The 16,807-nt window shown below is 48.3% G+C and overlaps 6 protein-coding genes across 6 annotated transcripts; all 6 read right to left on the bottom strand.

Annotated features, from left to right (window-relative positions):
• Positions 1 to 67: 67 nt before the first annotated feature.
• On the bottom strand, positions 68 to 1,227 carry EI90DRAFT_2927562 (uncharacterized protein; the record flags this gene model as incomplete). The annotated part of the gene is made up of 2 exons (XM_039054943.1): positions 68 to 885; positions 948 to 1,227. 2 exons carry the CDS (start codon positions 1,225 to 1,227, stop codon positions 68 to 70), a joined length of 1,098 nt encoding a protein of 365 aa, XP_038913808.1.
• Positions 1,228 to 1,746: 519 nt separating this feature from the next.
• On the bottom strand, positions 1,747 to 2,795 carry EI90DRAFT_3067093 (uncharacterized protein). The gene is made up of 2 exons (XM_039061003.1): positions 2,747 to 2,795; positions 1,747 to 2,674 (listed from the first exon to the last, which is right to left on the bottom strand). The coding sequence occupies exons 1-2, from the start codon at positions 2,787 to 2,789 to the stop codon at positions 1,860 to 1,862; spliced, it is 858 nt and encodes a 285-aa protein (XP_038913807.1). The 5' UTR covers positions 2,790 to 2,795; the 3' UTR covers positions 1,747 to 1,859.
• A 2,258-nt stretch (positions 2,796 to 5,053) lies between these two features.
• EI90DRAFT_3126817 (uncharacterized protein) lies at positions 5,054 to 5,888 on the bottom strand (the record flags this gene model as incomplete). Its single annotated transcript, XM_039063950.1, has 5 exons — positions 5,054 to 5,231; positions 5,287 to 5,439; positions 5,480 to 5,498; positions 5,561 to 5,629; positions 5,717 to 5,888. The coding sequence occupies 5 exons, from the start codon at positions 5,886 to 5,888 to the stop codon at positions 5,054 to 5,056; spliced, it is 591 nt and encodes a 196-aa protein (XP_038913806.1).
• Positions 5,889 to 6,181: 293 nt separating this feature from the next.
• EI90DRAFT_3067085 (uncharacterized protein) lies at positions 6,182 to 7,755 on the bottom strand (the record flags this gene model as incomplete). Its single annotated transcript, XM_039061002.1, has 5 exons — positions 7,689 to 7,755; positions 7,572 to 7,633; positions 7,024 to 7,506; positions 6,449 to 6,951; positions 6,182 to 6,380 (listed from the first exon to the last, which is right to left on the bottom strand). Coding segments are annotated over exons 3-5 (982 nt in total), but the record flags the coding sequence as incomplete, so codon positions are not given.
• Positions 7,756 to 7,981: 226 nt separating this feature from the next.
• Positions 7,982 to 9,296, bottom strand: EI90DRAFT_3067083 (uncharacterized protein). The gene is made up of 2 exons (XM_039061001.1): positions 8,842 to 9,296; positions 7,982 to 8,770 (listed from the first exon to the last, which is right to left on the bottom strand). Exons 1-2 carry the CDS (start codon positions 9,176 to 9,178, stop codon positions 8,004 to 8,006), a joined length of 1,104 nt encoding a protein of 367 aa, XP_038913804.1. The 5' UTR covers positions 9,179 to 9,296; the 3' UTR covers positions 7,982 to 8,003.
• Positions 9,297 to 13,959: 4,663 nt separating this feature from the next.
• EI90DRAFT_3067072 (uncharacterized protein) lies at positions 13,960 to 15,191 on the bottom strand (the record flags this gene model as incomplete). The annotated part of the gene is made up of 2 exons (XM_039061000.1): positions 13,960 to 14,838; positions 14,912 to 15,191. The coding sequence occupies 2 exons, from the start codon at positions 15,189 to 15,191 to the stop codon at positions 14,030 to 14,032; spliced, it is 1,089 nt and encodes a 362-aa protein (XP_038913803.1). The 3' UTR covers positions 13,960 to 14,029.
• Between the last annotated feature and the right edge of the window lie 1,616 nt (positions 15,192 to 16,807).

Raw genomic sequence — 16,807 nt, 5'->3', positions numbered from 1 at the left:
CATCTTCGTCAACATCAAGCCGGTAATAAAACACAAATTTGACCTGGAGCACCGTGTACATACACAGCTATCCAAAATGCGGGAGGAATGATGACCAAGATGGGGTCTGGTATAGACTAGGTGGAGGTGAACGCAAAGAACTGAAGGTCAGAACAAGGAGGATGACCCGCACAGCAGCGTAAAGTGGAATAAGCACTGCTATAATCACATAAATAGCTTCATCAAGATGACTATGATGCTCAGCCAACACGGCCAAAAATAGAAAGGCGGGAGCCACTGTGACATATATCGCTGAAACCCGCCATAGAATCATCTCCGTGCGTGTCGGAAAGGGAAACGACCATGCAAGGCAATGGATTCCCCCAAAGATCATCCCAGTGGCTGTGAATATGAACAAGGAGTCGTTAAACTTGGGCTCAGACACCTGCACGAGGGACATCGGATCTGCATCAGTCTCCATTTTAGGTGTTGGTTGATCGACATTTGTCTCGGAGGTCGGAGGAACAGAAGGGGACTCTTTGGTCACATGGATTGGGAATTGAATGTTAACGGGTTTATGCCACCACAACACATAAAGAACGAGACTTAATGCCGCATACGCGAGCGTCATTGTCTCGAGTTGCGATCTGTGCAAATGGCTTGCCCATCGTCCGACATATTGAGTAATAAACCATAGTAGTTGAAGGACAATGATAATTTTGGAAAACGCATCGCCTTTGCTTCTATCGAGAATTTCCTTCCTTGCTGTTGCGGCCTTTCTAGTATCCCCGGTCTTCTCAATTATTTTGGGGTATTGCTGCAAGTCATCCAGGCCCACAGCGCTTCGTGTTGACGGGTCGAAGAAACCATTCATGACAATAAAGTATGAATGCGTCAAGGTCCACCCTTGTGGCAAGTACAAGTCAGTGCCCTGTCCCTTGTGCATTTCCCTCAAACTCTGGGCACACCTTCGACCATCTTGCATTTTTTTGATATTATCCGAGATGCCACAAATTGGTCCCATGCGTTCATCAGAGTCAACTCCGGTGAAACCAGTGAAATGATCATCAAGCTAACGCGCGATTCAAACACCGAGGCATCACCATCGGAATGTGGTAGATTTGGGTGCGCTGCTGTCCAAATGCAAGCAAACACAGTAAGGAGACAGCTATAGACGATGCCCCACATCGTTCGATAATTCCGGAGTTCGTTGCAATCAACAGATACATTTTGCAGGAAACAAGTCATATTCTGAGGGTCGATGGGCGCCGAATAAACATTGGAGGCCAGAAGGACGTTGATCAGAGCAGTTGCCATCAGATGGGGGTATATGCAAGCGCACCAAATACAGGTCGAGTATACTAATGTGAACTGGGGTACTGCCGATGTTCAGCGCGTTATCAGCCATGCGGCATTTCAAATTGCATTTGAAGCTATGTACGAAAAACGATGTGAAATTATGTTTCCGCGCGTTATTCACTTCGAAAATTTGACTCAGTCACCGCAATAGATCAGGTTGACGATTTTAAGCGCTTGACTATTGCGATAACATACCAATTGTTCCTTTCCCTTTCAATGGTGCACGGCCATGAAAACCAGGGCCGATTCAGGCCCTTGGGTCACTAGATATGATTATATAGCCCCCGAGAAGTGTTAGCTCATCATTGCCACGGTCTCCCACACTCGATGCGAGAAAACGCATTCCCGCAATATTATAGGGGGAGCAGAAGGGGGGGGGGGGGGAATGAGGGGGAGCAAAGGCGTATTTGTATATGTTTATGCGTAACTTGCCATGATCTCATGAATTTGAATCTTCGTCAACATCAGGTTGTCCTGTAATAAAACACGATTTTAGCCAGAAGCACCAGGTACATACACAGCTATCCGAAATGCGGGAGGAATGATGACCAAGATAAGGTCTGGTATAGATCGAGCGGAGGTGAACGCAAAGAACCGAAGGTGAGAACAAGGAGGATAATCCGCGCAGCGGAATAAACAAGTACACTGAATAACACGAGCAGTCCCCTAACGTCGCCAAGGTTCATCTGACCCACAACCAACGTTATAAAGATAGGAGCGACTGTAAGAGATATTGCTGAAACCCGCCATAGAATCATCTCCGTGCGTGTCGGAAAGGGAAACGACCATCCAAGGCAATGAATTCCCCCAAAGATCATTCCAGTGGCTATAAGTATGGTGATGGTTTCCCAACCCTCGATATCGGGTTCAGGCACCTGCACGAGGGACATCGGATCTGCATCAGTCTCGGATTTAGGTGTTGGTTGATCGATATTTGTCTCGGAAGTCGGAGGAACAGAAGGGGACTCTCTCGTCACATGGATTGGGAATTGAATGTTGACAGGTTTACCCCACCACAACACGTAAGGGGGGAGGCATAATGCCACATACGCCAGCGCCATTGTTTCAAGTTGCGATATGTGCAAATGGCTTGCCAATCGTCCGACATACTGAGTGATAAACCATAGTAGTTGAAGGATAATGAGAAATTTGGAAAACCCATCGCCTTTGCTTCTGTCAAGTATTTCCTGCTTTGTTACTGCAGCCTTTCTAGTATCCCCGGTGTTCTCGATTATTCCGGGGTATTGCTGCAAATCGTTCGGGCCCACAGCGCTTCGTTTTGACGGGTCGAAGAAACCATTCATGGCAACAAAGTATGAATGCGTCAAGGTCCACCCTTGTGGCAAGTACAAGTCAGTGCCCCCGTCCCTTCCAAACTTGTGTATTTCCCCTCAAATTCTGGGCACACCTTCGACCATCTCGCATTTTTCTGATATTCTCCGAGATGTCATGAATTGGTTCCAGGCAAACGCGAGAATCCACTCCGGTATAACCAGTGAAAGGACCATCATGCCAACGCGCAATTTAAACACCGAGACATCACCATAGGATTGTGGTAGATCTGGGTGCACTGCCGTCCAAATGCAAGCAAACATAGTAAGGAGACAGCTATAGACGATGCCCCACATCGTTCGGTGATTCTGGGATTCGTTGCGATCATCAGATACACTTTGCAGGAAAGAAGTCATATTGTGAGGGTTGATGGGCGCCGAATAAACATTGGAGGCAAGAAGGACGTTGATCAGAGCAGTTGCCATCAGATCCAGGTCGAATGGGACGTACAAGCGCACCAGGTCGAGTGTAAGCTTTATAATGTGAACTGGTTCAGCGCTTTATCAGCCTCGAGGCGATTCCAGGGGTTTCTAAGCATTGAAGCTACGAAAAACGATGTTGCTTCTCGGAAATTAAGTACCGCGCGTCATTCACTTCGAACAAATTGCAAATTTCACTCTAGATTGAGTCACCACAATGGATCAGGTTGACGCTTTTAAGTGCTTGACATATAGTTGTTCCTTTCATTGGCGCAAGGTCTCGAAAACCAGGGCCGGTTCGGGCACTTGGAGACTAGATATATAGCCGCCTGAGAAGTGTTAGCTCAGCTCAGTCATTGCCACGGTCTCCTCACACTCGATCGAGACGCATTCCCCGCAAATTGTAGAGTTGGGTCCCTTCCCCACTCCCCGAAGGGATAGGCCTCTTTCCCAGAACTACATAAAGGGTGAATGAACCCCAGTCTTGTTTGCGTCTGGCACATCCTTCAAATCATCTTTTTATCCACTGACTTATAGGACGCTGGCCACTCCAAGCTGTACTGGAATTCCACACCGTGCTAATGAGCATGTCTTAGTTGTACTGAATAACTTCGTATACTATCACCTTGGCGGTGCTTCTTTACATCGGCAACGCCATCGACAACCTTCCTTTGACACTGGCCATCTATCGCTCCTTCATACGACATGGCTCAGCTTTCGCCACCACAACGACCACCGGGTCGAGCTCGCGGACTGCTGTGTCCGGGAAGCAACTGTTCCCTCTCACTCATTCCAACTAGGACGATGACAGAGAATACGTTCCATGCTCGTACTTGTTTCGGTTCACGACAATTACTCTGGCACCGGATGCTATAGATTGCATATTTACATGACTATTGTCATAAGCTTGGCTTCGGAGATTCAGTGCAAGCGCTGTACAACGAAATGGAAATCCTTTCCGAGGAGGATATCTCCTGAGTCGGAGACAATCGTCAGGTCAACACTGCTCCTACTGTACCCTCCGGCATGGCACCCATCACACACACCCGGTGTCGAGACATGCCGATGAGTAAGGGTCAAGGCCATTTCTTCTCGACGGAATCCTGCAGAACAAATCTCGTCTGCTCCGACTCTAGGAGTGAGCCCCAATGCATCGCCCTTAGCACACCCAACCTCCGAACCTCCAAACCAGCAAAACTCCTCCCCGCCCCAACAAGGCCATTCCCTGCCCCAGCTTCCCCAGCAGCAATAATCAGTCGTACAACCGTCACTCTAGAAGACCCAATGCTAGCTAATGACCTGAATCCTCGAGCGCCTCAAAGACTTTACACTGATTCCCCTACAATGCTGGGGACCCCGTTGACTGGGGCGCCGAGGATTGGCGAGACGACTGGCAAAGGCGGGTTCTCTTTTTGCTATTGAGCAGAAGATAACGGCGCTGCCTCCTCACACACTCGGGACTCTGGAGGCTCTATCGGGGCGTCATCGTCGCTTTCGTTTAGCCAACCATCTTTTATTCGCCCTTGGGTGATTTTTAAACCTTCCATCCCTCTGGAAGTGGCACAAAGTGAAGCGGAGCACAGCCATTGCGCCTTCATCCGTGATCAAGAATCTGGATGGACAAAAGCCTCCAGTGCCTGCACCTCCATCGACCACTTTCTCGCATCCTTCCATCTCTTCCGTGACGACAGCCACGTCAGATGCACCTGCTCCGACAAACCAACTCAACCATCGACACCAGCAGGCCGAGTGGTTCGGCCACAGAGTGATCACTTTACCCGATTTCCAAATCATCTGGACCGGCACCCTTATCGTTTACGGATGACTTCTCCCTCGCTGATTACGGAGTCACTCCCATGTTCTTCGGGATAAATTTCGGATATCAGCTTCTATTTTGGCAATTTCAGCTTTCGAGCTGCACCCCAGGGACGGGAAGAGGCTTGACGGAGGGATAAGCATGTCAATCAGAATTTAAAAGATGCATCACCTCTCGGAGGTTTGTTCTGTGGCGCAGTTTCTCTCGAATGGATATCGACATCTGATCGGTCTCCTTTGGCTCTGCGCTTGTTGGATGGCTTCTCATGAGATGACGATGCTTCGATGTTTTGAGGGCCTGGACTTGATCCTTCTTCCGGTGTGGAACTTCAGGAATTGTTGGTTGAGCAGTTGCTGCTCTAAGCACTGGGTCATCACTTACTGTACGGTCAACAACCGCTGCGCTCGCTTCCCCACTGCCGTTATGTGGGGCACAATGTCATCAAATGAATTATCAACAATCCGAATGGATTTTATCTTGGGTGGATATATTACTGGTCGCTCAATCTTGTCAAACTCTTCGCTTGCCCAAGCGCTGGGGTTGGATCCATCGTGAGTATGAACACTCACCGCACTCCCCGATTTTGAGAATGCCTTGATGAGATAAATTATTTTCAATCAGCAGCGCCGCTTCGAAGGAAACGCCTTCCACATACTGAAGACCGCCATGTTTCCGACAACTCTTCCGATAATGTGTGGTTTTCCTTGGAGTTCATCCGCACGATCTAAGATAAATTGCAACCAAACAGGATGTTAGGTCTTTGTCTTTCCTAAAGGAATGAAGAACTAGCTATCATTTGAATTCTTCTGACCGTTGTTGATACCGAGCAGTCCACGGTGGGCAAAGCGCAATCTAGGATGTATTTCGTCCTCGAACCAAACGATTCTCCTCCGCCTCCCGTCCCCGTTTGTCTCCAGTAATCCAGGAACTACTCTGTGGAGACAATGGCATCGTATTAGCCTTGGAGATGTAGCAGGAGACATGGATAAACAGCATGCAGCGAATTGACCTTCCGAATCCGTTGAGATCCTGGCTGGTTTGATAATATTCAAAGGACCTCCTAGCCGAGTTTCTAGTGTGGTGAGGTGGGGAAAGGAATGACAACTGATGTAGAGAGAGGTAAAGAGCAAACGGAATTTTGTGATCTCATGAATTTGAATCTCAATTACATAACGGAACTGATCTTCGTCAACATCAGGCTGTCCTGTAATAAAACACAATTTTAACCTGAAGCACGGTACATACATAGCTATCCAAAATGCGGAGGAATGATGACCAAGATGGGTCTGGTATAGATCAGGTGGAGGTGAACGAAAAGAACTGAAGGTCAGAACAAGCAGGATGATCCGCGCAGAAATGTAAACAAGTACAGTAAGTGCTCCTATACCCGCAATATCATCAACAACCCATGCGATCAAAATTAGAAAGGCAGGAGCCACTGTGATAGATATTGCTGAAACCCGCCATATAATCGTCTCCGTATGTGTCGGGAAGGGAAATGACCATGCCAAGCAATGAATCCCCCAAAGATCATTCCAGAAACTCCCGACATGATGAAGGCTTCCATGGCCTTGAGCCCAGACACATGCACGAGGGACATCGGATCTGCAACAGTCTCCGTTTTAGGTGGTGGTTGATCGACATTTGTCTCGAAAGTCGGAGGAATGGAACGGGACTTTCGTGTCACATAGATTGGCAATTGAACGTTAACGGGCTTATGCCACCACAACACGTAAAGAAGGAGACATAATGCTGCATACGCCAGTGTCATTGTCTCGAGTTGCGATGTGTGCAAATGGCTTGCCCATCGTCCGACATACTGAGTAATAAACCATAGTAGTTGAAGGATAATGATAAATTTGGAAAACGAATCGCCTTTGCTTTTGTCAAGTATTTCCTCCTTTGTTATTGCGGCCCATCTAGTATTCCCGGTGTTCTCGATTATCTCGGGGTATTGTTGCAACTCATTCGGGTCCACAGAGCTTCCTTTTGATGGGTCAAAGAAACCATTCATGGCAACAAAGTATGAATGCGTCAAGGTCCACCCTTGTGGCAAGTACAAGTCAGTGCCCCGTTCCCTTCCTAGCTTGCGAATTTTCCCTCAAATTCTGGGCACACCTTCGACCATCTCGCATTTTTCTGATGTTTTCCGAGATATCACGAATTCGGCCCATGCACGCGCCAGAGTCCACTCCGGTGAAACCAGTGAAAGGACCATCAAGAGAACGCGCGATTTAAATACCGAGGCATCATCATCGGTTCGTGGTAGATTTGGGTGGACTGCCGTCCAAATGCAAGCAAAGACGGTAAGGAGACAGCTATAGACGATGCCCCACATCGTTCGATAATTCCGGGGATCGTTGCACTCAACAGATACATTTTGCAGGAAACAAGTCATATTGTGAGGGGGATGGGCGCCGAATAAACATTGGAGGCAAGAAGGACGTTGATCAGAGCGGTTGCCATCAGATCCGGGTCGAATGGGGGTACAAGCGCACCAAATGCAGGTCAAGTATAAGCTTTATACATAATGTGAACCGGGGCACTCAGCGCTTTATCAGCCTCGAGGCAATTCCAGGGGTTTTCAAATTGCATTTAAAGCTACGAAAAACAATGTCGCTTCTCAGAGATTAAGTACCGCGCGTCATTCACTTCGAACAAATTACAAATTTCACTCATGAGATGACGCTTCGATGTCTTGAGGGCCTAGTCCTTGGTCCCTCTTGAACTTCAGGAATTGTTGGTTGAGCGGTTGCTGCTCTAAGCACTGGGGCATCACTTACTGTATGGTCAACAACTGCTGCGCTCGCTCGAGATCCCGCCTGGGTTTGATAACATTCAGAAGACCTCTAAGCCGAGTTTCTAGTTCGCATGCAGTACAACGATGTAGGGTGAGGTGGGGAAAGGAATGACGACTGATGTAGGGTGAGGTAAAGAGCAAACGGAATGCTAGATCCATTTGTGTTTGTTTATGCGTAACTTGTGATCTCATAAATTTGAATCTCAGGTCATGTTCGATTGTAAACATGCAGCGATCTTCATCAACATCAGGCTGTCCTGTAAAAAAAAATTTAACCTGAGGCACAGTACATACACAGCTATCCAAAATGCGGGAAGAATGATGACCAAGATGGGGTCTGGTATAGACTGGGCGGAGGTGAACGCAAAGAAGTGAAGGTGAGAACAACCAGGATGGCCCGCGCAGCAGTGTAAACAACTGGACCAAGTGCTAGTATACTTCCACTGATATTGTGACTAGCAAACCATACAATCAATAATAGAAAGGTAGGAGCCACTGTGATAGATATCACTGAAACCCGCCATAGAATCATCTCTGTGTGTGTCGGGAAGGGAAATGACCATGCCAAGCAATGGATTCCCCCAAAGATCACCCCAGTGGCTGCCAATATGGGGGCGTCCAACTCGTTGGAGTCAAACACTATTGGATCTGTATCAGTCCTCTTAGGTGGTTGATTGACATTCATCGGAGAGGACTGTTGCGTCACATGGATTGGGAATTGAATGTTAACGGGTTTATCCCACCACAACACGTAAAGAACGAGACATAATGCCGCATACGCAAGCGTCATTGTCTCGAGTTGCGATATGTGCAAATGGCCCGCCCATCGTCCGACATATTGAGTGATAAACCATAGTAGTTGAAGGACAATGAGGGATTTCGAAAACGCATCGCTTTTGCTCCTGTCGAGAATTTCCTTCTTTGTTATTGCGACCTTTCTAGTATCCCCGGTGTTCTCAATTATGCCGGGGTATTCCTGCAAGTCATTGGGGCCCACAACGCTTCCTTCTGACGGGTCGAAGAAACCATTCATGACAACAAAGTATGAATGCGTCAAAGTCCACCCTTGTGGAAAGTACAAGTCAGTGCCCCGTCCCTTCCTGACTTGTGCATTTCCCCTCAAATTCTATGCACACCTTCAACCATTTCGCATTTTTCTGATATTCTCTGAGATATCATGAATTGACCCCATGCAAACGCCAGAGTCCACTCCGGTACAACCAGTGAAATGATCATCAAGCTAACGTGCGATTTAAACACCGAGGTACCATAGGATTGTGATAGATCTGGGTGCACTGCCGTCCAAATGCAAGCAAACATAGTAAGGAGACAGCTATAGACGATGCCCCACATCATTCGGTAATTCCGGGGATCGTTGCAATCAGCAGGTAGGAAACAAGTCATATTGTGAGGGTTGGTGGGCGCTGAATAAACATTGGAGGCAAGAAGGACGTTGATCAGAGCGGTTGCCATCAGATCCGGTCGAATGGAGGTACAAGCACAGGTCGAGTATAAGCTTTATACATAATGTGGACTGGGGTACTGCCGATGTTCAGCGCTTTATCAGCCATGAGGCAATTCCAGGGGTTTCAAATTGCATTTGTGAGCGCTCCTCATTATGTATCATTATGTAAGCACCGTACTTTCATTTACCAGTCTCTGTTCCTTTCAATGGCGCGCGGGTCATGAAAACGAGGGCCGGTTCGGGCCGCTGGGGCACTATATAGCGCCCTGAGAAGTGTTAGCTCAGTCATTGCCACGGTCTTCTCACACTCGATGTGAGAAAATGCATTCCCCGCAAATTAGGTCCCCTCCCCACTCCCCGAAGGGGATGTGCCTCTTTCTTAGAAACCACATAAAGGGTGAATGAACTTGAGACACCGATCGATCGATAGGAGTCACCCTGGCCGTTTCGACGCCCAAAGCAATATTACGTGGTGCACGTTTGAGTCTGTGGGGTGACCATCTGTTGGTTCGCATTTTGATACTTAGAAACCGTGTTATATTCCGGGAAGGTTGAAAGAAGGTGTGATGGTCAGAACGAGCATGCTTAATGCAGCTCATCAAATAAGAGTTCGATGTTTACCCTAGCTTGATGCATGCGGGGTCCATCCTCTACCAAACCTGAACACCCACAAGCCGTCAAACATAGTATTTTACTCAGACAACACGAGCGCGATCGGCCGCATCTTCCAAGGGAAACCCGGAAAAGCCCAAGAGCACACCCGGACCTTTAGGAAGACAGTGTGCAGGCTCTTGGACGACAGAGACGACCTCAATGTCGCGATAAGCTGGTGCCCCGGCCACAGTGGTATCAAGGGCAACGAACGCGCAGACGAGCTGGCCAAAGAGGGAGCTCGCCTCAGCCCGGACAGACCCCGCTACCACTCATTATCCTTTGTAGAAAGCTTGCATAAACAGGAGATGGAAGAAGATTGGAAGGAACGCTGGGCAAGCACGCCCACCCCGATCCGATCAGGATTCCACACAGCAAACCAGATCCCCCCATCGATCAAACCCACCACCAGGTTCAAATCGCTGGACCGAAAAACCTTCAGCAGGCTGGTCCAGTTCCGCACCGGCCACGCACACCTGGGCGAATACTACCACCGGTTCGGTATTCACACAGAGAGTAGAGAGTGCACATGTGGAGCAGCTAACCAGACGAGAGAGCACATCCTTCAGGTATGCCCACAGTTTAAGAAACATAGACACGTACTGGGCCGGGGCCGTCAGAACAGGTTTTCGACCCTCATGGGGAAGCCCAAAGGCATTCTTAGACTAGCAGACTTCATCAAGAAGTCGCGGGCCATCGACAAAAAGAACGGACAGAGAATGACTCCGAACGGGGGAACAGGAAACAGGAGTACCCAACCAGTAACCCCCCATAGGGAGAGAGGAGTGACATAGACATCACTACACCCCCACGCATACCTGTTGGAGGAGCAAGTCATAACGGGTGTTGTGCACTTTCCATACTTGTCTCGATGTGTATTTACATGTATTTACACCGACAAATATATCTTTAGAGTCTACTGCCATCCCAACCGAGCCGCCGCACTGAGTGGTGCAACTTTAGGTTATGAGCCCAGAGCGGCTCACCTGGGTCGGTTCAAGTATAAGTCCACATGACTCTCGTGGCACCCTGGCCAGGTTCAAGTGGCTTATGAGGAAGACTTCAAGTTTGTCTGCGATAAGTCCTTGAAAAGGCACGCATCTTTGGAAAACCCAAGGCTGAGATACAATCTTGGAAAGCCCTATTTGAGGCTGATTGCAAGCCCCTTGGATGAAGCCCTCACACTGGGAATGCGGCACAGACTACCACTCCTTCTCTATTTTCCGTCGTGCCACGTCATAAAATTCCCACGGTCTTTGCGCTGCGAACCACAACCCTCTGAAGCATGGAATGCTCTCAGGAGGGACTTGGAGATCTCTTGGGCTGATCCTTTGGATCTTTATTCTTTGGGACTGATATATTCCACATGAATGAGAGGAGGACTAGGAACTGATTTGGACATGCGCGCGCGATTCTTGCGGCTTTTATGCATGCAATATACTCCCTTAACATCGCCTCAAGCAATTTTACTGTTGACTCCACACCCCTTGGGCTGGGGGCATGATGCAAATTCAACAGGACCGGGTTCAGCTTGGCTCCGGACCATGCTTTATAAAAATGCGCAATATTTCCACTTCCACCTCCCGTTTTCGTCCTCGCTATCACACCAATTGGCTCCGGCCTTAATCCACCTCAATAAATCAACAATCACATACTGCAACATCTACAAATGCGGCAGCGTCCTATGAGTCAGCTTATAATCAGCGACTCCGATGCAAATAGCTATGGAGCGCGACCCGCTTTTCAATGCATGCAGGGGGGGGGACTAAGATTCCCTTTTGAGGACAAGGATCTTTTGAAGCGAAGACATATGTGAGCAAAAAACTCATGCAAAACTACCATTCATGTCCCATTTGCCCATTTTACGATCATTTTCGTGCACAATCCAATTCCTTTCCAACAATCGCCCTGTGACCAATCCGAACCACCATCACACATGCCCCTTTCCCTAACACCTGAGGGGGAGAATAGTCGCTATGCTTCAATCAGCTGTCATAGAAGGAGGGGGAGCTGCCTAACTAAGGGCATTGATAATAAGGAGTGGGTGGTATAATGCGACCAAGAAGGACGCTGAGGGGGAGGTCATCGATTTAAGGGCACAGCAAATGGAGGAATCATAAGGCCATCAAACATTTCTTTATTGGCATAGTCTTTATGACAGCCAACACCTTTGTTGCTCATCATATTGAATATGGTAATGATTTCTACATTCATTTTTGTCCTATGGACAATTTTCTATCAACCTCTCCTATCAAGTTGTTACTTGATTCCACATTCATTGAATATTTTTGGATCATGACTTGAGGGGGAGTGTTGGAGGAGCAAGTCATAACGGGTGTTGTGCACTTTCCATACTTGTCTCGATGTGTATTTACATGTATTTACACCGACAAATATATCTTTAGAGTCTACTGCCATCCCAACCGAGCCGCCGCACTGAGTGGTGCAACTTTAATACCCAGATAAGACTTAAACCCAGACATCACAACCCAGAGGACCCCGTCACCCCGACCACACCAACCAGACAACCCTACCTTGTATTGACGAGCCCCTCATGTACATTCAGATGTAATTATTAGTCGGGCTAGCCGCACTGCCACGTACAAACGCGGCCGCGGGGTAACAAAATAGAGTACAACAACAACAACAACATCCTCTACCAAGGGATACATACGATGTCTACCGGGTCGAGCTCATGGACTGCCGTGTCCGGGAAGCAACTACTCATTCCAACTAGGACGATGTCAGAGAATACGTTCCCGTGCTCGTACTAGTTTCAGTTCACGACGATTACTCGGGCGCCGGATGCTATAGATTGCTGCTCCGACTCTAGGAGTGGGCGCCAACGCATCGCCCTCAGCACACCCACAAAATCAACCTCCAAACCAGAAAAACCCCTCCCTGCCCCAACAAGGCCATCCCTGCCCCAGCCTCCCCAGCACCAACAATCGGTCTTACAACCATCACTCTAGAAGACCCAGTGCTAGTTAATGATCCGAATCCTCGAGCCCCTCAAGGACTTTACACTGACTCCCCTGCGCAAGCTGCAATACTGGGGCGCCGAGGGTTGGTAAGACGATTGGCAAAGGCAGGTTCTCTTCTTGCTATTGGGCAGAAGATAATGACGCTGCCTCCTCACACACGAGGGACTCTGGAGGCTCCATCAGGTGCGTCATCGTCGCTTTCGTTTAGCCAACCACTCTTACTCGCCTTTTAAACCTTCCTTCCCTCTGGAAGTGGCACAAAGTGAAACGAGCACAGCCATTACGCTTTCATTCATGAAGAATCTAGATGGATTTTAGAAAGCCTCCAGTGCTCCATCTACCACTTTCTCGCATCCTTCCATCTCTTCCGTGACGACAGCCACGTCAGATGCACCTGCTCCGACAAGCCAACTCAACCATCGACACCAGCAGGCCGAGTGGTTCGGCCACAGAGTAATCACTTTACTCAAACCCGATTTCCAAACCATCTGAACCAGCACCCTTATCGTTTACGGATGACCTCTCTCTCGCTGATTATGGAGTCACTCACATGTTCTCTCGCGGTAAATTTCGGATATCGGCTTCTATTCTGGCAATTTCAGCTTTTCGAGCTGCACCGCAGGGATGGGAAAGGGGCTTAACAAAGGGATAAGCATGTCAATCAGAATTTAAAAAGACGTATCGCCTTTCGGAGGTTTGTTCTGTCGCGCGCTTTCCCAAATGGAAGATATACATCGACAGCTGGTCGATCCCCTTTGGCCCCTTTATGCTTGTTGGATGGCTTCTCATGAGATGACGACGTTTCAATGTCTTGAGGGCCTGGACCTTGATCCTTCTTATGGTGTGGAATTTCAGGGATTGCTGGTTGAGCGGCTCTAAGCACTGGGTCATCACTTACTGTATGGTCAACAACCGCTTGCGCTCGCTCGAGATCCCGCCTGGGTTTGATAACCTGACACAATATCCAGAGAACCTCTAGCCGGGTTTCTAGTTCGCATGCAGTACAGTGATGTGGGGTGAGGTGGGGAAAGGAACGACGACTGATGTAGGGAGAGGTAAGGAGCAAACGGAATGCAAGACCCATTTGTGTTTATTTATGTGTAACTTGTGATCTCATGGATTTGAATCTCAGGTCATGTTCGATTGTAAACATGCAGCGATTTTCGTCAACATCAGGCTGTCCTGTAAAAAAAAAATTTAACCTGAGGCACAGTACATACACAGCTATCCAAAATGTGGGAAGAATGATGACCAAGATGGGGTCTGGTATAAATCAGGCGGAGGTGAACACAAAGAAGTGAAGGTGAGAACGACCAAGGTGACCCGCGCAGTAGCGTAAAGAAGAACAAGTGTTGCAGTTATAAACACAGTAATACCGTTACTGGCACGATTACTCCTAGCCCGTGCAATCCACAATACAAAGGCAGGAGCCACTGTGATATACACCGCTGAAACCCGCCATAGGACCATCTCGGTGTGTGTCAGGAAGGGAAATGACCATGCAAAGCAATGAATTCCCCCAAAGACCATCCCAGCGACTCCCGATATATAGAGGAGTTCCAACCCCTTGGGCTCAGACGCCTCTACGCGGGACGTCGGATCTGCATCTGCATCAGTCTCCGTTTTAGGTGTTTGTTGATCGGCATTTGTCTCGGAAGGGGACTCTTTTGTCACATGGATTGGGAATTGAACGTTGACGGGTTTATCCCACCACAACACGTAAAGAACGAGACTCAATGCTGCATACGCCAGCGCCATTGTCTCCAGTTGCGATATGTGCAAATGGCTTGCCCATCGCCCGACATATTGAGTGATAAACCATAGTAGTTGGAGGACAGTGAGAAATTTGGAAAACGCATCGCCTTTGCTTCTGTCGAGAATTTGCTTCTGTGTTATTGCAACCTTTCTAGTATTCCCAGTGTTCTCGATTATGCCAGGGTATTGCTGCAACTCATTCGTGTTCACACCCCTTCCCGTTGACGGGTCGAAGAAACCACTCATAGCAACAAAATATGAATGCGTCGAGGTCCACCCTTGTGGCAAGTACAAGTCAGTGCCCCCGTCCCTTCCTAACTTGTGCATTTCCCCTCAAATTTATGGGCACACCTTCGACCATCTCGTATTTCTCTGATATTCTCCGAGACATCACGAATTCTTCCCATGCAGGCACCAGAGTCCATTCCGGTACAACCAGTGAAAGGATCACCGAGCCACCGCGCGATCCTATGAACTCGGCATCACCATCGGAATGTGGTACATCTGGGTGCACTGCCGTCCAAATGCAAGCAAACACAGTAAGGAGACAGCTATAGACGATGCCCCACATCGTTCGGTAATTCCGGGGATCGTTGCAATCAACAGGTACATTTTGCAGGAAACAAGTCATATTGTGAGAGGGGATGGGCGCCGAATAAACATTGGAGGCAAGAAGGACGTAATGAAATAGGAGCTATCGCGCGTAACTCAGTCTCGAAATAGAGAACTAGTATTAAGATGTTTACCTATCGCGCGTAACTATAACATGAAAATACAATGAGTTATGCGCAAACACAGATAGGAAAGAAATGGTATCACCTCAGTCTCGAAATAGAGAACTGAGGGAGGGAGAAAAATTACGGCGTCCAGCGTAACTTATATGACTGGAGCCAATATCGCTTAAAGCGATTGTCTGTGACAACTAGCGATATAAGACAAAGTAAATTGGGAGCGCGTGGTACCGCGACTCTGAAACAAAAAGGTATAGTCGTTGTTAGTCACGACGATATTAAGTTAAAATAAAGACTCCCCAATCCACGCTGCAGCTCGGCTGTTGTCGATGAGCGTTGATATTCCAACACGCCCACTCAACGATCATGACCATCGATAATTCCCATACCTCTGGTGAACTTGTCGTGTTTAGCCAGCGCAAGTCCTTTAGTAAGAACGTCGGCCACCTGATCGGCCGTCGGGACGTAATCGAGCTCTACGTCTCCATTGTCGACGCATTCTCGAATGAAATGTTGTCTGACGCGAATGTGTTTAGTCCGCGCATGGAAGGTGGGATTAGCGGCAAGGGCAAGAGCACCCTGATTGTCGCCGAGGATGGTGTGAGGAATAGAAGGGGGTTTGAGGATGTCGCCAAGAAATTGCTGAATCCAAATGGCTTCCTTAGACGCGTGAGTCAATGCCATGTATTCACCTTCTGTGCTGGAAAGAGCCATTGACGATTGTTTCTTTGAACTCCAAGAGACGGCAGCGCCGGCAATCTTGAACACAAAGCCGGAAATGGATCGATGATCGCGCGAGTCACCCGCCCAATCGGAGTCGGAATAGCCTGTAAAATCATCATCGGGAACTTTACCGTTATAGACTAGCTTGTAGTTCCGTGAATAATTCAAGTATCTGAATACACGATTAACGGCGGCGAGATGTTCCTTCCCAGGATTGGCGGAGTATTGGCTCAGCGCGCCCACTGAATACGCAATATCAGGACGTGTACCGAGCATCGCGTACATGATGCTACCGATTCGGGATTGATAATCGCGTACATTGACTTCAGGGGCATCGAGACGGGGTAGTTTGAAGTTGGATGCGATGGGAGTGGAAATCGGACGAGAGTCAGCAAAACCAAAACGTGAGAGAATGTCTTTTACATAGCGGGTCTGGGATATTGAGATTAGGCGCCGGGATCGATCGCGTGTGATCTCAAGTCCTAAAAACCAATGAATGTCCCCGAGATCCTTCATCTTGAAGGCCATCATGAGTTGAGACTTCTTGGCGTTAAGAACCTTGACATCGTTGGATAAGATCATCAGATCATCGACATATAGCGCGATAATGCAGAAGACATGTCCCTTCCCACGATGAATGAACACGGCATGATCCGAATCACACCGGAGGAAGCCGAGTTTCGCGAATTCTTTCTTAGCCTTTTTGTACCATTCCTGCGAGGCCTGCTTCAAACCGTACAGGCTCCTCTCTAACTTCCATACCACATTCTCCTTCCCATAGTCCGCGCTCCCC

Source organism: Cantharellus anzutake (genome assembly GCF_015039405.1).
Source record: "Cantharellus anzutake strain C23 chromosome Unknown EI90scaffold_39, whole genome shotgun sequence".
In the NCBI taxonomy this organism is placed as follows: Eukaryota; Fungi; Basidiomycota; class Agaricomycetes; order Cantharellales; family Hydnaceae; genus Cantharellus; species Cantharellus anzutake.
This window is presented reverse-complemented; position numbering and strand designations above follow the sequence as displayed.